At 36.2% G+C, this 23,064-nt stretch overlaps 1 protein-coding gene across 6 annotated transcripts in view; it reads right to left on the minus strand.

Moving 5' to 3' along the window:
• PPP2R5E (protein phosphatase 2 regulatory subunit B'epsilon) overlaps positions 1–23,064 on the minus strand; it is a 267,308-nt gene that overhangs the window by 8,902 nt on the left and 235,342 nt on the right. For 4 of the 6 annotated variants that reach the window (XM_007472987.3, XM_001369407.4, XM_007472990.3 and 1 more), the window contains 5 exons: positions 21,445–21,498; positions 21,293–21,343; positions 19,539–19,658; positions 6,249–6,376; positions 3,176–3,277 (listed from right to left, as the gene is read on the minus strand). In XM_007472987.3, the coding sequence (XP_007473049.1) occupies positions 3,176–3,277; positions 6,249–6,376; positions 19,539–19,658; positions 21,293–21,343; positions 21,445–21,498 (455 nt within the window). The remainder of the gene's footprint in view (positions 1–3,175; positions 3,278–6,248; positions 6,377–19,538; positions 19,659–21,292; positions 21,344–21,444; positions 21,499–23,064) is intronic. The other 2 variants (XM_007472988.3, XM_056810864.1) reach the window with 1 other exon arrangement.

Below are 23,064 nucleotides of genomic sequence, written 5' to 3' on the forward strand. Positions count from 1 at the left end.
CCAAAATGAAACCAAAGGCCCAACCTGAGTGTGCTCAATTACTGAAAGTTCTAAGACTTTTCATTTTTCCCATGATCTTCTTTAGAAAATTAGAAATTTGGAAAAGAAACACTCAAATTGGAAAATTAAGCATATGAAAAATATAAAAATGTTTTTCTAAGCCAAATTCAACTCTGTTTCCATTGATTCTGACGTTTCAATGGTCTTAAAACATAAAAGACTATTTTTGTGAGTAAAAAAACAAGTCTCAAGTAATGCTTTAATTAGGAATATAGTAGGATTCCCCTCTCCCCACTCATCATCATGAAAATGTCATTCAGCTAAACAAATAGTTTATCAATCAAATCCCTCACCTCATTTTATTTCTAAATCTTTTTATATATCCTTTAGAATCTAGATATGAAGCCACCCTTCTCAGAAAAGAAAGTGTTCTGAAAAGCTTCTTTCCCATCTTCTCCCTTGGAAATGAATATAAAATTGGTCCAACTTGATAGGTACTAATCTAGATTGAGATGGACTCTGGATTTCACTACATTCAGTTCAAACCAATTCAACTTAAAAAAAAAAAACAGTTATTAAGTGCTTACTGTGTACTAAAGAACTGTGCTAGGTTGCTGGGATTACAAAGACAAAAATGAAAATCAGCCCATGTGTAAAGAGTATTTTTTATAAATACAAGTTAATTTTAAAAAGAAGAGAGAATATTAATTGGAGAAATTAGAAAGGAGCTTGTATGCATTCCAGGCATGAAGTAGATAGGGTATGTATTATTATGAGGAAGGGAGACAGGATATCAAGTTTAGGAAATAGCAGAGAGGTCACTATGGCTGAAGCACAGAATGCCTGAAGGGAAATAATACTGGACAGATTAAAGGAAAGGGCAGACTGATGGGGTGGGAGCAGGGATATGAGTAAAAAGGAGAGGGCAAATGTGACATGTCATGGAGAAAGATTAGGCAACTAATTGGTTGTAGGAGACAAGAGAAACAGAAAAGACAGGGATGACTCCAAAGCTATAAACCTGGGTTTAAAAAAAAGGATAGATACACCTCAGCTTGTAGGTTACTGGCAATGTGAAATGGGTTCAGAAGCAAGATGAGAGCTGAATTTATTTCTCTTCAAGAAGAGATAATAATGAAATCTTTGAGAGCTTATGGGATCATCAAGAGAAGGAGGAGCTAGGATAGAGTTTTGGCAGATTTTCACAGTCAGGAAGCATGAGATGGATAAGCCAACAAAGGAAAAAGAAGAAATGGTCAGACATAGGAGAAAAAAACAGGAGATAGTAACTTTATGAAAACTGAGAGAAGTAAGATGATATCCAAATAGAAAGGATGGCTAACATTGTCCAAAGCTGCCGAGATCAAGAAGGATGAAACCAGAAAATGAGGAAACGATTAAGAGAACAATATCCTCAAGGAAAAAGGAATGGGATTAAGAGTACAATTAGAGCCTTGGTATGGAGAAGAACCACTCATCTCAGAACCTGAAACAAATAACAAGGGGGAGGAGGGGGGCTGGGCAACTAGAAAGGTTTTGATGTAAGCAGCAGATGAATGGATGGAATGTATGGCTATGGTCTCAGTTTTTTAAGTCAGGTAGGAGCTGAAGCTCTCTGCCAAGACAAGGAATGGGGTATATATGACTGAAGTTAATAAGAGCCTCAGGTAGCAGTTGTATGATGATGTCCTATGATGTCCTATCAGCATTAAGTAGCAAATGAACAGAAGCACAGAAGGAAGATGGTTCGGTTATCATGGCTCAAGTTTGCCAGCACCCATGAGGCAATAGCAAAGGAGTCAAGAAAAGAAGGAAGTAGAGAGTGGAACAAGAGCAAAACTTAAAAGGAAGAGAGTAAGGCCAGAGCTTAGTGACAGATGAGAACAAGGATGTGACTCATTGAAATCAGAGACCATTCTGTTTTGTCTTTGGATCCTTCATACCTGATATAGAGCAGGTGTTTAATAAATAAATAAAAGAATGCAAGAATAATTTTAGGAAGAGTTAGCCAGAGAGAAAAATGAAGGACTAGGAAGAACAGAAAAGAAGTCCAACATTCTACAAGAGAGATAAGGGATGGTGAGATCAAGGATAGGACTGGCAATGGGAATCTGATGAGCCAGAAAACCAGAGTGTTTCGGGGAAAGTCAACATATCTGATCAGGGTATGAGGCAGAAAAGAAGATATGAAACTAGGTTCCAAACCCCATGAAAAAGATGGGAGAAAGACCCGAGATGTTGCTTGGCAGAGTAAGGTAACAGAAAAGTAGAACAAGAATCTGAATATGTACGACACACAGATGGAATAAACCTCAAAAGCATAGTGTTTGCTGAGTAATAGTGGCAGAGGGCTCATCCTAAAGTGTCAAGTAAGAACTAAGGAATAGGTTTATTCCACAAGACCCAATGTGTTGTGATAATGGTACAAATGGAAGGAATGAGAAAAGGTGAATCCAAACCTGCAGAGGATGTTCAGGGATGAAGTGAATATCTTCTGGGGAATCAAATTCCTATGAGTTCAAGAGGACAGATTGTCAGAGGAAGAGGTCTAAGATGAAGGGAAATTTGTTAATGAGAGAAGAGGTCAAAGAAAACAGCTGAAAGGAAAGGCAGTGCAAGAGAGGTGAGTCAAAAGCAGTCAAAAGGGATAAGAAAGAAGAGAGTGGTAACAGAGGAAGGAGATTTTTGTTCCAACATGTGGCAATTCTAAATTAAAAGGATTTGGATTCTGTCTATAGGACTTCAGAAAGGATAGTCTGGGATCAACTCAACACCTCAGGCAGCTCAATAACCAAACTACCTGAAAGTCCTAAGATGGCATGACCAGTAGACAGCCTGGGTTCATGATCATGAGCATGGGGTTAAATGAAAACCTAATAGTAGGACAGAACTTGCTGCATATAGCAGGCTGTCAAACTACAGGCTGAAACAAACCTTTGAGAGATTATATATTCACAAACTTGAGGACAGGTACTGTATTTCATAGGGCACAAAACACATCAATGCACAGTATTATTGGCATCTCAAAAAGACAAAGCTAATGAGCATGAAAAAAAATGCTAAATTTGACTGTAGGTTAAATCAGGCAAATGAGCAGGCAAGAGGCAAGGCAAACAAGGCAAGAACTAAATAGGGGAGCTTATGCACAGCTGACAAAAAAGCTTTAAAGAGTTACCGCTGGCGATCTGACTTGTAAGTGGCTGTTAACTCGTCAAACATGGTGCTGTTCATTTCCATAAATGCCTTCAATACATTGTACACTAAAGCCACGATAGCCCTGTAAAATATGGAGAGAGTATTCATTAATTGGTCTTACTTTACACTGTGATATATGAAACTAAAAAAATATTTTAATTTGGATGAGCTTTTCTAATTTCTTTGTCTCCATCACTTCCCAGTTGGTTCAACTAGAAATGATCTGCAATTCCCCTCTTCACTATTCAAGGAAAGAGTTCATTCAGCCAGGAACATAATACCACCCTACAGACTGGCAAAGTGAAAGGATTTCAAGTGTGAGTTCTCTGTGCCAACAATGTGGAATGTTCCTAGGAAGGTAGAGAGAATAAATCTACACATGTGGGTACTTAGCAATTATGAGACGAATGCAGACATTAAATAATTTCCTCCTAAAAGAAAGTAAAGATAAGAGTCCAAACTTTTGAATCTTGCATTTGCAAAAAAAAATAGCTTTTAAATAATAATCTACAGAATTTCAAAAAATCAAAACTCACTTCCACAAAGATTCAAATAGATGAATGAATATGTTGTCTCAATGATGATGGTGCTGATGTCACGTCAGCAGTAGATAAGCAAGAGATTTCTAGTGATGGCAATGGATTGGCACTGAACCATCGGCTCTTGTCCCATCTCCTCCTTTGTGACCCAATGACATATGTTTGTTAGACACCCAGCCAAGATTCAGATCTCTGCCTGTGGTCAGGAAACATTTAGGCTAGCTGCCTTTTATTGTAGGCTAACAAAATCTGGATCTAAACAAAAACAGCTTTTAGCATCAATATCTAAAGTATAATTTCTATCCTACAACAATAATGTCAAGGAAACAGGTATTGCCACAAACAATCTAGAAAACTAATTGGCATAATGGATACAATACTGGTCTTAGAGTCAGGAAGATGTGAGTTAAAATCCTGCCTCAGATAATTACTGTGGGACTCTGGGGAAAAATCACTTAGCCTCTCTCAGGATCAGTTTTCCCATCTGTCAGATGAATATAATAATAGTACCTGCCTCACAGAATTGCTATATCAAATGAAAAAAATAGATGTAAAGCACTTTATAAACTACTATATAATGTCTGCCATTACTATTAATGTATGTGCTAAATGAATGCAGTATCCAGTTTTGACTTACTTCTCAGTAAGTGTACTGGTTTCTAAGCTTTTGCCTCCTCTCTACTTCAAAGAGACAACATAAGCTCTGTTTGGTTCTAAAGAATATTCTAGTTTAAGTCAAGGGCAATGAGAGAACAGGGATAAAAACATTTACTGCCCTAAACTAATCACTATCAAGGGGAGAAACCAAAAATTAAAATAATTTCTAACAAATTAGAAAGTCTGCTTTGAAAGTGTCCAATAGGTTAAGTTGACACCTTAAAGAGGAAGGGAGCCTTAAGCTAGAAAACTGAAAAGCTTTGGATAAGTCACATGACTAGGTCTTTCTTTTCTCATTGGGTAAATGAAGTTAGACAAGTTATGTTAGGTCTCTAACTGCTCTAAAATCCTATGAATGTATGTGACATTTATGGGTTTTCTGCTATAACAGTATCACACCAGGAGTCAGGAAAACCAGGGTTCAAATCCTGCCTTTGACACTCAGTAGCTATGTGTGTCTGGACAAGGCAGTTAACCTGTTTGCCTCAGTTTCCTCATCTGTAAAATGGAGATAATAATAGTACTTACTTCCCAGGGTTGTTGTAAGGATCAAATGAGATAATATTTGTAAAGTGTTTTATAAACCTGAAAGCATTATATAAATGCTAGTATCATAGCTATTACTATCTTATAAAACAATTCTTATAAATGTAACCCATTAAGTTTACGTGAGGAAAAACAGGATTTGGCAAATTTGCATGTGAAACTCTTAAAGATTCTCTATGAATGCCCTACATGATTTTCTTTTCTATTTTTCTTTTTTTTTTTAACCCTTAGCTTCCACCTTAGAATCAATGCTGTGTATTGGTTCCAAGGCAGAAGAGTGGTAAGGGCTAGGCCATGGGGGCTAAGTGACTTGCCCAGGGTCACATAGCTAGGAAGTATCTGAGGCCAAATTTGAAATCAGGACCTCCTATCTCTAGGCCTGACTCTCAATCCACTGAGCTACCCAGCTGCACCCCTACATGACTTTCTTAATATGTTGATTCTTATTTATATAAGTACTGATATTCTTTTTTTAAATTGCTATTAGTGATTACTACCAATTAAGATGTTTCCATGACATGAAATTATCTTAAATGCAAATATTAAGGTTAATGAAAATTAAATGTGATTTTTACTTATGCTCAACTGAATTTTAAACCTATATTTGAATGTTTTACATGATAATTTTTCCCCTATGGAATTTTCCTAAGTTTCAGGAGGATCAGTCAATCCAATTCAACAAACATTTGTCAAGTACCCACAATGTGTAGAGTATGGTTCCTATGATACTCAGTGCTGAGGAATGTGCAAGGATTGTATAAGATCATCTCTGTCATAATAAAGGTTATTGTCTAATAGGAAATAGGACACATCTGAAAAGTCTTCTAATTCCCAATAATAAATGGTAAATATATTAGAGAGGTACAAAGTGCTTTAAGAGGAAGGAGTGAAAAAGAGATTATTACTGACTGGAAGTGGAGATAGGGCAGAAGTTTAAGAGAAAATGAGGAGCAGCATTTGAATTGGGTTTTGAAGGATTGCAGGAATTGAATGGGGAAAAACAGGGAAGTAGAGGTATAGGGGATAGTGTGAATCAAAGCACTGAGGCAGAAATGAATGAAGAATGTCTCAAGACAGACACATCAGTTTACCTGGATTATTTAGTAAATGCAAGGAGAATAGTATGAGATGAGACTTCTAGAAAGGCTGGGTGACACCAGATTGTGGAGGGAAAATCTTAAATGCCAGGCAAAAAAAAAAAAAAAGAAGACCTTGAACTTTACTTGGCCTCTGAGGTTTTTCTGAGATAAGGAGTGACATAACCAGCTCTTAAATGAACTGAAAAAGGCAAAATCCTTAACTAAAACTTACGGGTTCCAATGTTCTTTGGAAATCCTATAGAGACTGGAAAACATGATGGGAAGGATGACATTGGAGTTTTCCTCTATCAAACTCATGATGTATTCATTATTCCAATAATACAGTGCTCTCTCTGCCACCTTTGGAGAAAGGGAAAATAAAATAAATATCTAAAGAAAAAAATCAGATAATGGCTTTGCAAAAGACCAAGATAAAACAAAATGTTACCATTTCTAAGCACTTAAACATGTTTTAGGTGGTCATTTTTCTTTCTCTTGCTAAAAAATAAAGTCAAATCAATGATATTTAAATAAGATACAAAACTAAATATTAACAACATTTTAATTCATTGAGAAATGTATTTTAAATATCTCTGCAAATTCCTAAATGGTTCCCTAATTTTAAGACAGAAAATGGACTTTGTGTCTTCCTATATACTCTTTATATAATCTCCAAAATAATTCTATTGCACACTCATTCACTCCCTCTTTCTTACAATTCCTTCCTGATATGTTTAAATCCTATTCTGACCTGTGAATTTTGGGGGGGGGCAGGCATACTACATTATCTACCAGGTGGGACTTGGGAGGAGAGAGGAGGAGAGATGCTGACTTCCTACTCTCATACAAATTAAGGACAACATTTTAAAGTGAGAAAAAATATTGGGGAGGGGTTGGATCTGTTCATCTTTCTCAGGCTGTAATGACACCCCATAACTGATGCTGAAGAATGAAAAAAAAAAAACATTTTTAGTATACCATATTCTGACATTATTGTCAGAGAATTGGAAAGAGAAAAGATGGGATACTAGGACAAAATAGGAAACTAGGAATTCCTTAAGTCTAATTCAGATTCTGACAGTAACCTGCAAACTCTCTTTGGGAAAGTTTCTGAGTTTTTTCCATTTCTCCTTATAGAGATTGCATTTGGGCAGTGACAGTATCTATAAAAGTTCTTTGAGGAAAAAAAGGCAATATCTAAAACCTTAGATTAATAATGGATGGTCTGGAAAAAAAACAGGTAACCAATCTATGGTTTCTTAGGCATTTTATCATTTTCTAAAATTGACATTCTCTCACTTCTTTTCTTTTTCCTCAATCATTCCCATCTTTGCATTCACTCAGTCTGGGCACTAGCCTTGGAATGAGAACTAGAATGTCATCATCTACTGGCTGTGTGACCTTAAATAAGATAAGACATGTAACCTCTAAAATTCGGTTTTTACATCTGAAATCAGGATAATAAAACTTGTACTACCCATGCCAGGTGCCTATTGGGGAGAGAGTGCTTTACATGTGTCATTATTCATTCAACTATCTTGAGTATTTACTATGTACAAGGTATTGCATTAAGAATACAAAAAATTTAGGGAAAGTCCTTTGGCTTATTGTTCTTTATGATATCCTAAGTGAGTTAAAATATAAAACAACCATATGTAAATTAGGAACTATTGCATTTAAAAGTACTATGCACAAGAGCCTATAAAGGAATGATGTCGCATAAAATATTATTATTGCTTGTGCAATCTATGAACACTGTTTAAAACACCATCAATCTCTACTCTCCAAATCCCAACTCTAGCTCAATTTCTCCAAAGATGAAGAATCACAGAACCTCAAAGTTGGAAGGGATTTGAGAGGATAATTGATCCAACTCTTATCTGAAAAAGAATTTCTTCTACAACAAACCTAAAAAAAAATTCTGCCTTTTCCTTGAGGGTCTATCTCCAGGGAATAGAAATTCATTCATCTCCTAAGTAGCTCAGAAAGGTTTTTTCTACTTCCAACCTCTTAATATCTTCCAGTCCTCGTTAAGTTATTATTATTATTATTATCATCATCATCATCATCATTATCATTAGTTCTATCCTCTAGGAACACAAGTAGCACTACTCTAATTCCTCTTCTGAATGAAAGCTCTTCAAACAACTAAACACATTTGCCATATCTCTCCAGAGTTTTCTATTTTCCAATCTAGATGTTCCCATCCAATTCTTCCAAATGATCAGTGTGGTATGAACTCAAGGACTTTTACATTCCTGTTTGCCCAATTCTGAAAGTTCTCTACATTATCAATGTTTTTTCCTAAAATATAGAATGGAGGATTAACTACAAAATAACAGAAGTAGCCTGGTCAAAGCAGAGGCCAGTGAGACTGCTGTTCTTTAATTCTAGGCACTGTGCCTCTCTTTAGGCAGTCTAAGATCACACTATTATTTTTCGGCTGCCATATTATATTTATGACTCTTAATGAACTTGTAGTTTACTAAGGCCTGGGGTTTTTAAGACAAACTAATGTAAACATAAGCTTTTTCCATCCTTATAATTGTGAAGTTGATTTTTTGAACCTAACTATAATATTTTAACTCATCCCTATTCAATTTCATCCCATTACATTTGGCAAAACATTTCATACTGCTTCAGTCTTACACACTTTAGTTTTTCTCCCAGTTTTGAACTGTCTGCAAATTTGATAAGTATGCCACACATGTCTTCCACCAAGTTACTGATAAAAATGTTAAACAGCACATGGTTAAGCACAGATGCCAAAGATATTGTACTAAAGATTTCCTGCAAAGGTGACATAAGCAACTAATGATCTAATTTGGCTCAGATTGTTCAATCTGTTCAAATCAAGCTATACCATCACCTAGTTCATATCATTCATCTTCTTCACAGGAGTAACTACTATTAAAAAACTTTGTCAAATGCTTTGCTAAAAAGAGAAATTATCTAGTTTCCTCAAGCTCTCTGGTCAAAAAGGGAAATAAGGTTAGTCCAAATTGACTTGAACATTGGTTCTTTTTCTTTATGTTCACTGAGTGCCCTTTTAGCAAGTTTCTTTCTTTTTTTTTAATTTTGATTTAAACAGGTCAAGATCTCTCTTCTCACCCTATTACCCTCCTCCAAAATGAGAACAAAATAAAAACAAAACTCTTTACAAACATGTATAACCAGTCAAAATTGGTCATTTCAAAAACATTTGTCTCATTCGGCATTTTGAGTCTTTTATTTCTCTAACAGGAGGTGGGTAACACATTTTATCATGAGACCTCTGGAATCCCACTTGGTCATTATAATACGAGTTCAGAGCACAACAGTATTCTATCACATTTATTTACCATAACTTGTTCATCTATTTCTCAGTTTATGAGCATCCCCTTGAATTCTCATCCTTTGCCACTTCAAAAAGAGCAATAAATATTTTAATGCAACTTTGAAGTTTATTTTGATTTAGACTAATCCTTCCCTTAATCTACTATTTCTCTAGTTCTCTCTTCCCCCCTTCTCACTCCCCCTCCCTTTATCTCCTCATTCCCTTTTGAAATGTATTTTTGTTCCCAGCCCAAGTGTTTTGAGCATGTATTCTTTCTTTTCACCAGTTCGGATAAAATTGAGGTTCAAGGGCCAGCAGTCCCCTCTCTGCCCCCCTTCTTGTATCTATAGATGTGTACTTATAAACCCTGATTATGTGGTTCCCAAGAACTTAAATTCTTTATGGCTGCTTGCAGTATTTTTCCTTTGACCTACAAGTTCTGGATTTTTACTATGATGTTCCAGGCAATTTCCATTGGGGGGTTTCTTTCAGAAGGTGACCAGAAGATTCTTTCTATTTCCATTTTGCCCTCTGATTCTAATAGATATCTGTAATTTTCTTTTAAGGTTTCTTGAAATAAGATATGTAGGGCTCTCCTTTTGGTCTTGGCATTCAGACAGCCCAATAATTTTTAAAATTTTTCTCAACTTTTTCTGGGTCAGTTCCTTTTGCTATGAGATATCTTATAATTTCTTCTATTGTTTCTTTTTGCCTTTTGATTTTAATATTTGTTTCCTCATGAAGTCATTAGCTGTTATTTCTTCCATTTTAATTTTCAGAGTTTGATGCTTAGGCAAGGTGTTTTTTTGTTTTATAAATCTCATGTCATGCTTTTACTTCCCATACCAATTCTTTATTCCATAGCTCTCATTCTCCATTTTTTCCTCAGGAGTTCTCATTCCATTCATAAAAACATTTTTAAACTTTTGTTTCATCTCTTCCAGGAACACTAGCTGAATTTGTGTTTAAGATGTGTTCATCCCTGAGGCAATGCTGGTCGATATTTGAAAGCATTCTTTTCTGCATTTGTGGCTTGAGCATTCCTGCCACCATAACTGCTCATTATGGTGGAGTTCTTTTTATTTGTTTGCCCATTCTTCCAGCTTACTTCCTGACTTCAAACCTGATGTTAGTTAGGCCTGACCTCTGCCATACAATTGGAGGGAAGGTTTGGGCTGGTCCTATTACTATTTTCTTGGGGTACTGAATATTGTGTTATTCTAGGATCTCAGGGACAAATTGGGGGCCTATTAGATTAATACTTCCAAGGTGTTCGACTCCAGGACAAGTCTGATTGCTTGCTTCTCCTGTCCCCTACTCTCTACCTGAGTTCTGCAAGTTTCTAGTCTGGGTTTGAGTCTGTGCAGGAGTAGACTAGACCACTAGAATGCTAGACTACACCCCTAACAGCTGGAAGGCTCTGTGGGTTCAAGGTAGGTGTCCTGCCTTGGTTATTCATCTTCAGATTGGAATAGATGCTTTAGATGAAGTCCTGTTCTACACCCAGAGTCTAAGCTACACTTCCACTTCTGCTACTGGTTTCATAATTTCCTCCTTTTTCCATATACAGCCGAGGACATTTCTATTTAGAACATCATTCCTCTATGTGGGTTTCCTTCTGACCACCCTGAAACTATGACTATGACTTGGATAGTGGGTGACAAGGCGTCCAGTTTGTACTTGGCCCTATTGTAGAGCCCCAGTATAAATGTAAAGGTGCCTTGGTAAGGGTTTGGGGCCATTCTTCTGCCCTGGTGCACAGTCTCTCTCTCAGTATGAGTACTCACACCTGACCTGATCCCATCCTCAGTCCATTGATCTCCCTGTCTGTCCGCCTATATTAAGGTGGGCTGGACTCAATCTGATTTTTTCTAGATTTCTCCATCAGGATTCAATCTGGTATATTTTCTAGATTCATTTGGAAACTTCATGATACTGCTTCCTACCACTCTGGTAGCTAGGCTTAATAATAATTTCTAGAACTTTTCTATGGCTTGAAAAGTCAAATTCACTGGCCTATAGTTTGTTGATTTTGCTTTTTGGAAAATTAGGACATTTATTTTTCTCTAATCTTACTATATTCCTCCCGAATTCTCTATAGTCTTTCAAAGATTATTGACAATGATTCAACTCTAACATCTGCTAGTTCTGACATTACTCCAGGAATGTAGGTCCTCTGGGTCTGGTGACATGAACGTGATAGGCAGTTATATAATATTTCATTATTGTTATTATTATTATTATTGCTGCCTATAAGTCTTGAGTATTGACATACTATTAGCTATTTTTATTCTGCCCCAGACAATTCAAAGATTGTTCTCCTTGGCAAGGAGAAAAGCAAATATGAATTGAACAGCTTTGTGTTCTCTTGGTGTTCAGCTATCACTGTTTCATCTATACCAAGTGGCAGATTTCTCCCTTTTTTGATCACTTTCTTTCACCCCAAAATGATGGATTTGGAAAATCTAGCAATATCTCCCTCCCTTCAACTTACCAAAAAATTATTGTTCTTACTATCCATTTATTTTCTGAACAAAATTCAGCTGACTTTGAATATTAGTCTTCTAGACACTCACAATAATGAATGAACAACTACTCTATGGAGGGCCAATCATTTTAACTAAAATTGAAAAATTCAATCTAAAATTCGGATGTATAATCTATAAGATGACCTGCATGCTTTATCAAACAGCCACATATCTGAGTGAAAACTATCTTCATCTAGATGCCTGTTATTATATAGACATAAGGTGTTATTATCTTGTCCCAAATCATGCTCTTAGTTTTATGCTGTGATCCTTATCATAAAATGACAATACAAATTGCCTTTTGAGCTTTCCAACCAAAATTAAAACTAATTGTTACATAATATCTCCAACTTTGGAGGAATGGTAGAATTTAGGTAAAGTATTTCTTTTAGGGCTGATATACTAGAAACAAATTTAACACAATAAACATGATTTATAAAGGAAGTTATTCTTTACCATACTTATAACTTTGAAGGATAAAAGTCTTAATGTTACGAAAAACACCGAAAAGGCAGGATGGTGGTGTAATAAAAAAGCACTAGCATTAGAAGTAAATAATCTGTTTCTGAATCCCCCTAACGCCCACCTCTGCTTCTTAACGCCCATCTTCCCCAGATGACCTAGATCATCACTTAATCTGTCTGGGAAGGTTAAATCTCCTAATCTGTAAAAAGAGAGAAGCAAAGAAATTTATTTCTAAGGTCTCTCCCAGCTCTAAATTGTAAGAAATAAACAACAAAATCCAACATTTTATCAGCTAAGAATGAACTTTCTCCATCAAAAATCTAATTTCCAATAATATTCTTTGTTCAAATAAAAAACCTAGATGGGGCTTTACTAAATTTTTTTTTAATTTTTATTTATTGAGTCAATTTAGAACATTATTCCTTGGTTAAAAGAATCATATTATTTCTCTCCCTCACCTCTCCCCACCCTTCCTGTAGCTGACGTGCAATTTCTCTGGGTATTACATGTGTCCTTGATCAAAACCTATTTCTGTGTTGTTGGCGTTTGCATTAGGATGTTCATTTAAGGACTACATCCCCAGCCATGTCCCCTCGACCAAAGTAATGAAGCTATTGTTTTTCTTCTGTGTTTCTACTCCAACAGTTTTTCCTCTGAATGTTGATAGTGTTCTTGCTCGTAGGTCCCTCCTAGTTGTTCAGGATTGCCACATTGCCACTAATGGAGAAGTCCATTACATTCGATTGTACCACTGTGTTATCAGTCTCTGTGTACAATGTTCTCCTGGTTCTGCTCCTTTCACTCTGCATCAATTCCTAGAGGTTGTAACAGTTCCCATGGAATTCCTACAGTTTGTTATTCCTTTGAGCTCAATAGAATTCCATCACCAACATATACACCACAATTTGTTCAGCCATTCCCCAACTGAAGGGCGTTCCCTCATTTTCTAATTTTTTTTGCCAACACAAATAGCAGAACTATAAAAATTATTGTACAAGTCTTTGGTCTTATGATCTTTTGCTAAACAAACACAACAGTGCTATGGCTGGATCAAAGGGCAGACAGCCATTTAGCGCCCTTCGGGCATAATTCCAAATTGCCCTTCAGAATGGTTGGATCAATTCACAACTCCACCAGCAATGCATTAATGTCCTGACTTTGCCACATCCCCTCCAGGGTTCATTACTTTCTGTTGCTGTCATGTTAGCCAATCTGCTAGGTGTGAGGTGATACCTAAGAGTTCTTTTGATTTGCATCTCTCTGATTATAAAAGATTTAGAACACTTTTTTAATGTGCTTATTAATAGTTTTGATTTCTTTAACTGAAAATTGCCTATTCATGTCCCTTGCCCATTTATAAACTGGAGAATGGCTTGATTTTTTGTACAATTGGTTTATCTCTTTATACATTTGAGTAATTAGACCTTTGTCAGAGGTTTTTATAATGAAGATTTTTTTTCCAATTTGTAGCTTCCCTTCTAATTTTGGTTGCATTAGTTTTGATTGTACAAAAACTTTTTAATTTGACATAGTCAAAATTACTGATTTTATATTTTGTGATTTTTTTTCTAGCTCTTCCTTGGTTTTAAAGTCTTTCCTTTCCCAAAAGATCTGACATATATACTATTCTGTCTTCACCTAATTTACTTATACTTTCCTTCTTTATATTCAAGTCATTCACCCATTCTGAGTTTATCTTGGTGCACGTTGTGAGATATTGATCTAAACCTAATCTCGCCCATACTGTCTTCCAATTTTCCCAGCAGTTTTTATCAAATAGTGGATTTTGGTCCCAAAAGATCTTTGGGCTTTTGTCTTGCTGAGGTCACTTACCCCAACTATATTCCATTCATCTTCCTTTCTGTCTCTTAGCCAGTACCAACCAAATTGTTTTGATGACCACTGCTTTATAGTATAGATTGAGATATAGGACGGCAAGGCCTCCTTCCTTCGCATTTTTTTTTTCATGATTTCCCTGGATATCCTTGATCTTTTGATCTTCCAATTGAACTTTGTAATGGATTTTTCTAATTCAGTAAAAAAGTTTCTTGGTAGTTCAATGAGTATGGCACTAAATAAGTAAATTAATTTGGGTAGGATGGTCATTTTTATTATGTTAGCTTGTCTGACCCATGAGCAATAAATGTTTTTCCAATTGTTTAGATCTAGTTTTAATTGTGTGGAGAGTGTTTTGTATTTGTGTTCATATAGTTCCTGTGTTTGTCTCAGCAGATAGATTCCTAAGTATTTTATATTGTCTAGGGTGATTTTTAAATGGAATTTCTCTTTCTAATTCTTGTTGTTGTGATGTGTTGGAAATATATAGAAATGCTGATGACTTCTGTGGGTTTATTTTGTATCCTGCAACTTTGCTAAAGTTGTTGATTATTTCAACTAGCATTTTGATTGAATCTCTAGGATTCTTTAAGTAGACCATCATATCCACTGCAAAGAGTGATAGCTTGGTCTCCTCACTGCCTATTTTAATATCTTCAATTTCTTTTTCTTCTCTAATTGCTACAGCTAGTATTTCTTGTACAATGTTACATAATAGAGGTGATAATGGGCATCCTTGTTTCACTCCTGATCTTATTGGGAAGGCCTCTAGTTTATTCCCATTGCAGATGATGTTTGCTGATGGTTTTAAATAAATACTGTTTATTATTTTTAGGAAAAGCCCTTCTGTTCCTATGCTTTCTACTGTTTTCAATAGGAATGAATATTGTATTTCGTCAGAGGCCTTTTCTGCATCTATTGAGATAATCATGTGATTTTTGTTTGCTTGTTGATATGGTCAATTATGTGGATAGTTTCCCTAATATTGAACCATCCTTGCATTCCTGGCATGAATCCTATATGTTGTGATCGCTTGCCAGAGTCTTTTTGCTCGTATTCTATTTAAGATTTTTGCATCTATATTCATTAAGAAGATTGGTCTTTAGTTTTCCTTCTCTGTTTTTGACCTGCCTGGTTTTGGAATCAGTACCATATTTATGTTGTAAAAGGAATTTGGTTGAACTCCTTCTTTGCTTATTCTGTCAAATAGTTTGTTTAATATTGGGATTAGTTGTTCTTTGAATGTTTGATAGAATTCATTTGTGAATCCATCTGGACCTGGGGATTTTTTTTTAGGGAGTTCATTGATGGCTTGTTCACTTTCTTTTTCTGATATGCAGTTTTGTAGGTTGTCTATATTTTCCTCTGTTATTCTAGGAAATTTATATTTTTGTAAATATTCATCCATATCATCTAGATTACCATGTTTATTGCCATATAATTGGGCATAATAGTTTTTAATGACTACATTAATTTCCTCTTCATTAGAGGTGAGGTCTCCCTTTTCATCTTAGATCCTGTCAATTTGGTTTTCTTCTTTCCTTTTTTTAATTAGATTGACCAGTACTTTGTCTATTTTATTTGTTTTTTTTTTAAGTACCAGCTTCTAGTCTTATTTATTAAATCAATAGTCCTTTGACTTTCCATTTTATTAATTTCTCCTTTGATTTTTAGGATCTCTAATTTAGTCTTCATCTGAGGATTTTTAGTTTGTTCACTTTCTAGTTTTTTTTAATTTGCATGCCCAATTCATTGACCTCTGCCCTCTCTAATTTTTTAATATATGAACTCAAGGATATAAATTTTCCCCCGAGTACTGCTTTTGGCTGCATCCCATAGATTTTGAAAGGATGTCTCATCATTGTCATTTTCTTCAATGAAATTATTGTTTCTATGATTTGTTCCTTAACTGATTTTGGAGAATCATATTGTTTAGTTTCCAATTAATTTTTTATTTGCCTCTCCATGTATCCTTACTAATGATTATTTTCATTGCATTGTGATCTGAGAAGGTGGCATTTATTATTTCTGCTCTTTTGCACTTGTCTGCCATGTTTTTATACCCTAGTACATGGTCAATCTTTGTGTATTCCTTTTTGCTCCTATTTATTTTTCTCCATATATCTATTAACTCTAATTTTTCTAATATTTCATTCACTTCTCTTACCTCTTTCTTATTTTTTTTATCTTTTATTTTTTGGTTTGATTTATCTAGTTCTGATAGAGGAAGATTTGGGTCTCCCACTAGTATAGTTTTTTTATCTATTTCATCCTTGAGCTCCACTAGTTTCTCCTTTAGAAATTTGGATGCTATACCATTTGGTGCATACATGTTGACTACTGATATTTCCTCATTGTCTATACTGCCTTTTATCAGGCTGTAATTACCTTCCCTATCACTTTTAAATAGATCTATTTTTACTTTGGCTTTGGCAGATATTGTGATTGTGACTCCTGCCTTCTTTTTATCAGTTGATGCCCAATAGATTTTTTGCCATCCGCTTACTTTTACCCTATGCATATTTACCCTCCTCATGTGTGTTTCTTGTAGACAGCATATGGTAGGATTTTGGTTTCTGATCCACTCTGCTATTTGCTTCCGCTTTACAGATGAGTTCATCCCATTCACATTCAAAGTTATGATTACTACTTGTGCATTCCCCAACATTCTCTCTTTGTCCTGCTTTCTCCTCTTTCATTATTTCCTTCTATACCAGTATTCTGTTTTTAATCAGTCCCCATAATCCCCACCCTTATTTTACTTTCCTTTCCCCCCCCCCTTCTTATTCATCTCTTAATTTTCTTTACAGTCTACCCCCTTATCCTCTCCCTCCCTTATATTGCTTCCCTCCCCACCAATCTGTTTCTTACCCTTCTACTTCCCTATAGGGCACAAATCAATTCTCTGCCCCAATGTATTTGATTGTTCTTCACTCTTTGAGTCAATTTCAATGCATGTAAGAGCTGAGTATTTCCTATCTCCAACCTCTTTACCCTTCCAGTTTATTGATGCTCTCCCCCCTCCAGCCATGAGCTTCTTTGTGACATATAAATTTACCCCCTTTTGTTTCTTTCCCCATTTCTTTTAGTATTAACCTTTTTTATCTCTAGTTGTGTGTGTAATGCATATATATCCACACACACATATATGTATTTATGCATACATATATATATGTACATATTTATGTCTTGGCATTTCATCCTATAAAATTTGTCACTGTTCCCTTTAAGTGTAATTCTTCTAGCTGCCCAGGTAATAAAAATGATTTTTAAGAGTTTACCAATGATGTCTTTTCTTACAGGAATACTTATCATTTTAAATTATTGGGTCTCTTAAACAAAAGTTTTATATTTTGTTTTGTTTTTCTTTTTCCCTCTTTTTTAATTACCTTTAGATGTTTCTCTTGAGTTCTCTGCTTAGACATCAAATTTTCTATTCAGGTTTGCTCTTTTCTTTACAAATGCTTGGAATTCTTCTATTTTGTTAAATGGCCATACTTTCCCCTGTAAGAATATAGTCAGTTTTGGTGGGTAGTTGATTCGTGGTTGTAGACCAGTTCCCTTGCTTTCCAGAATATCATATTCCATGCCTTTCGGTCCTTCAGGGTAGATGCAGCCAGATCCTATGTTATCCTCACTGTAGTTCCATGGTATCTGAATGACTTCTTCTTAGCAGCTTATAATATTTTTTCCTTGGTCTGATAGTTCTTGATTTTGGCTGTAAAATTCCTGCATGTTGTCAGTTGGAGGATTGAATATAGGAGGTGATCTGTGGATTCTTTCAATCTTCACTTTTCCCTCTTGTTCTAGAATATTGGGGCAATTTTCTTGGATAATTTCCTGTAATATGATGCCCAGGCTTTTTCTTTTGTCATGGTCTTCTGGTAGAACAATGATTCTTAAATTGTCTCTCCTGGAACAATTTTCTAAATCTTCTGTTTTTGTGAATGAGTTGCTTCATATTTTCCTCCATTTTTTTAATTCTTTTGATTTTGTTTTATACTGTCCTGCTGCCTTGTGAAGTCATTTGCTTCTAACTGTTGTATTCTGGTTCTTCAAGACTGGATTTCATCCCTGGCTTTTGGTCATCCTTCTCCTTAAGGTCTGATTTTCTTTGGAGGTCATCTTTCATTTTCTTTGCTTCCTCTTTCATCTCCTTTGCCTCATATTCAAGCTGATTAATTTTGGCTTTCAAGACACTGTTTTCTGTTTCCAGATAACTTATCTTGCTTTTAAAGTTATCTTCATCCTCTCTTAATTGTGTTTTGAATTGCATTTTGAGTTCTTTCAAAGCCTGTATCCAATTCACTGGGGTTTCTTTTTTTTTTTTTGCTTGGTATTCCCTCATCCTTCTCTGTTCCATTTGCTCTTTTTTCATTGCCTACATAGAAGCTATTTTTTCTTTTTCTGTTGTTTGCTCATATTTACCCCCTTCTTTATTCTGTACAGTTGCCTGCGCTCTTGTTCCTCTCATTTTTTTGTTGGATCTGTGGGCTTTTCTGTCAGCCTTCAACCTTGGAGCTTAGTCAGCAAATCTTTCAGCACTGTCTGTGGGGAAGGGGTGTTGGAGCTTGAGCTTCCCTGCCATCTGAAGGATTTGATGGGATTAAGTCCAGATGTGCCCTGAGGCCAAAACCTGGGGGGCTGTGGGGGTTGGGGGAGCCACAATATGGAGTGTCTGTGTTGCTGAAACTAGGCTGCTTCCCTACCGCCTGTGTTCGATGCTCTGAGCCTGGCACAGCTTTGCCCGCCAGGTACTCCCTCCAGACCAGCACCCTTGCCCGCCCAGAGGTTCCAGCTGCCCTGGAGACTTAGCGCTCTAGGTGGGGGAGGGGTCCCGGGACCTTCCTTATTCCTTCCCCTTAAACCCGAGTGTTTTCAAATTCAGGCTTTTGGGAGTGGTGGGGGCATACCTTTTAAGTTGAGTCCAGCAGGAGGGTTCCTTGGCTCTGTCTTGTTGTTAGGTTTGATTTTCAGTCCCCTAGGAGCATTTAGTTTGTAATCGGTAAGGAAGGGTTTTCAGAGGTCTGAACTTTCACTGCCTCTACGCAGCCATCTTGACTCTGCTTCTCTTTACTAAATTTCTGCTGCCTTCTAGTCTCCCTAGAATATGGCCCCAAAGATGCTAGGAAGTGCTTTTTTTCCTATTTAATATGGCTATCTACTATATGAAATTTAATAGATTTTTTCAATGATATAATTTTCTATTGAGACAAAAAAATGGCAATACAAAACATGTATTCCCAAAATCCATTCCACTTCTATCTCACAGGAAAAAAAGTTATCAAAAACAATTCTACTGTCTATAGGTCATTGGACATTGTAGCTTGCTTGTTAAACAAAAGAAAACAAGGAGTAGATCCTCTCCATCACTGACCTGAAAATGAGGGCTAGATACACATTTGGCAATTTGTTTAAACAATGGTTCTTGAATTTTAACAAACTGTGACGGTTCAATCACATCCAAAATTTCTTCCAGCTCCCCAAGGAACATGACCTAGAAAACAAAGAGTACATACTAAATACAAAATTTCAGCACCTTAATATCAAATTTTACTAGATAACTGGGAATATGCTTTATTTATATATATGGTCTATTGTAAGAAAATCAAGCATATTAAAACTTTTATAAAAGGAAAAAAAATAATACCCATTAGATTATGTCTGTCTGTCTTACTTTACAAAGTATCTGATATAGAATACCATTTCAAATTAAGCTCCCCAATACACTGAAAAAAAAAAACATGAAATTTTTCAGTGACCTATTATTACCATCTCATATATTACTAACAAGGACACCTGTAAATTGTTTGCAGTCAAATGCTGCCACAGAAGACTTTTAATTACTATTGTTCTATTGCAGGGGTCCCAAACTTTTTACACAGGAGGTCAGTCCACTGTCCCTCAGACCAGTGAAGGGCCAGAGTATAAAAAAAAACTATGAACAAATCTGTCTACCACTGTCTGGGATAGCGGAGGCTGCAGCGCTGGCTGGGATGGGCCTGTCACACCTTGCACAGGCCCATCACCACCACCACTATACTGGGCAGCAGTATACACAGTACAAAATCCCCTCCCCCAGATTGCTGCTTCCCATGCTGACATCTTCCATTGTGCAGTCACATGCGTGGTGCCTCATTCTCATTCAGTTACTCTCAGAACAAGGAGCCTTGCAAAGGATTATGTCACTGGAAGTAGTACTGTATGTGAGCAATGCAGCGCCACCACATACAGTGCTCCTCTCACTGACCAACAATGAAAGAGGTGCCCCTTCAGGAAGTGTCGTGGGGGCTGGATAAATGGCCTCAGGGGACCGCATGTGGCCCACAGGCCGTAGTTTGGGCACCCCTGTCCTACTGGTTTATGTGTGTGGGTCAAGATCAAAGCTAGCACTACAACATGCAGTATATCTAAATTAGCATGAGGACTTTTTGAGAAGTGGTGGACAGTTTTAAGGGAGGTTGCACTAAGGAATTCAGAAATGTGCACATACACCTCCCTCCCTCGCTTTCCCTTTTCCTCTCTCCTGACCTTCCTCCCTCTCCATCTCCCCCCACTTTTCTCTCTCCTTCCCCTCCACCCCCCCCAGTAGACAGTAACTTTCCTAGTAGTGGTACTGGATAAGTGATACATTTGTAGGTATTCTGCATATATTTATATAAGGCTACATTGTCTCCCACAGCAGGGCTCTTTTCAATTTTTGTATCTGCATCCCCCCCATGCCAAACACAGTTCCAATCCACGTTAGATACTTAATAAGTGCTTGTTGATTGCTAAATTATACTTAATTTGGTAAGAAGCACTTAGAAATAAGTGGTGGTACAAAGATAACAAAGATAAGTGACATGAATTAGATATCTTTAAGACCATTTAAAAATAAAATATGAAAATTACTTCAAAGAGGAACTAAATTAAAATGTAATATCCATGACAATTCTATTGAAATGACAAAACATTTTCTGTATACTTGTTAAATTTTTTGGTAGGGAAACATATACTTGATTCTTTCTATAGTAACATTAAGAAATGTCAAAAAAAAAAGGGGGGGGGGGAGAAAAGGCAAAATCACCACAGATATGTTGCTTAGTTCTGACTTAGGACTAAGAAATGTATGTACTGATAAGAACTTACCTCCTTTTGACTACATGTTTTAGGCCAGAATTTCATTAACCCTCTAATAACCTAAATGGAAAGAAATGGGGGGGGGGGGGGTGTTAATTTTTCAAACCCACAGCAATAAAAAAATAAATTTTAAAATGAAAAAGTATCAAAGTAATATTTACTGGCTCTGTGAGTGAAGGATCTTTCTCCAAAAATTGTACTATGCAATATGCCAACTGAAAGAAAAGCAAAATATCAAATTACAAGTATTCTTTATTGAGAATTGTAAAAAGTCTTTTTAAAACTTAAAAATATAGTTTTACCATATAATGCTCTGCTTACTAAATTTTACCTTAACTGAATAGGAAAAATCCAAAATGAAAATCATTTTTGAAAATAAAACATCCTTTTGACTTTTGGATTTTAGTGGAAAGAAAATTATAATCACTTACATCTTAAGACTGGAAAAATTTATAAAAAATTACCTCCTCTTTCAGATAAGGAAACTAAGGGTTAGTATGCCAAAGCAAATTGGTGAGTTTGTGGCACATGATATGTTTGTGGAACAATGTGTGGTACAGGACACATATAGAACCAGGTCACATGGAAGGTTCAATTTATCAAGCCAAAAGCATTTATGAAGTATCTACTATTTGTGTGCCAGACACTGTGCTGAGAATACAAAGTATGAAATGATATCCTACATTCCAACTGAAGAGTCAACATGTAAATATGTAAGTATTTACAGAATAAACAGAAAGAGAATAAATTCAAAGTAGTTAAATACAAGATTGAGAGAGAGGGCACTAGGCAGCTAGGGCTTCATGGAAAAGATGGTTTGGGGCTGTGTCTTAAAGGGTTCTATGATGCAGAAATGAAGTACTGCATTCCAGAAATGGGGGACAATCAGTGCAAAGGCACAGAGATGGGAGATGTAGTATTGTGTATGAGTAACAGAGAGGTCAGATGACTGGATTACAGAATATGAGGGGAAGATTAGTTGGGACCAAGTTATTATGAAAAGGATCCATATAGTCATATCCATGCCTAAGGAAAATTGTTTTGGCAACAGTGTGTTAGAATGGACTAGAATAGGGAAAGGTTTGAAATGTTTTGTTTTGTTTTTTAAATGAATTAAAATGGTGACTTTCTGGAAAGAGGAAGAATAAAATGAAAAAAATGTTGGAGGTAAGATGCAGCAAGATTGGGAAATTTACTAGATCTGACAGACTGATGCCAGTGAGAAGACAAGACAGAGATTACAAAACAGGAAGACTAGAAGGAATGGTGGTGACCTCAACAGAAAGAAGGAGTCTGGAATGAGATGGGTTTAGTGGGAAACAAGGGCTTGCTGAATTTGACATGCTGAGTTTGGACATGCTGAGTTTAAAATGTTTCTGGGATACATAGTTGGAAATGTCAGATAGGCAGGTCTGAAGCTCACGGGAGACTGGGGTTGGGTATATACTGAGTAATCTGCATCAAGATAATTAAGCCCATGGGAGCAAATGTAGTCACCAAGAGAAAGTATAGCGAGAAAAGATTAGAGGACCCAAGACAGAGCCTTTGGGATCATATACAATTAGTCCTGGTTATAGTTTATGTAATGAAAAATAAATAAAAAGTCGCATATCAGTAAAATTTTTTGCATCATTTGAGAGATCTTTTTTGAACAAAGATTCTGAATGGTTTAATATCCTACAACAAGGCTTCTTTGCTATCTCTGGCAACATCAACAAAATTGTAATTTGCTTTGGTACCAAAATAATGCTAGAGTAGTGGGCACTTCTTAAAAATATTGG

Source organism: Monodelphis domestica, chromosome 1 (assembly GCF_027887165.1).
Source record: "Monodelphis domestica isolate mMonDom1 chromosome 1, mMonDom1.pri, whole genome shotgun sequence".
Lineage (NCBI taxonomy): Eukaryota > Metazoa > Chordata > Mammalia > Didelphimorphia > Didelphidae > Monodelphis > Monodelphis domestica.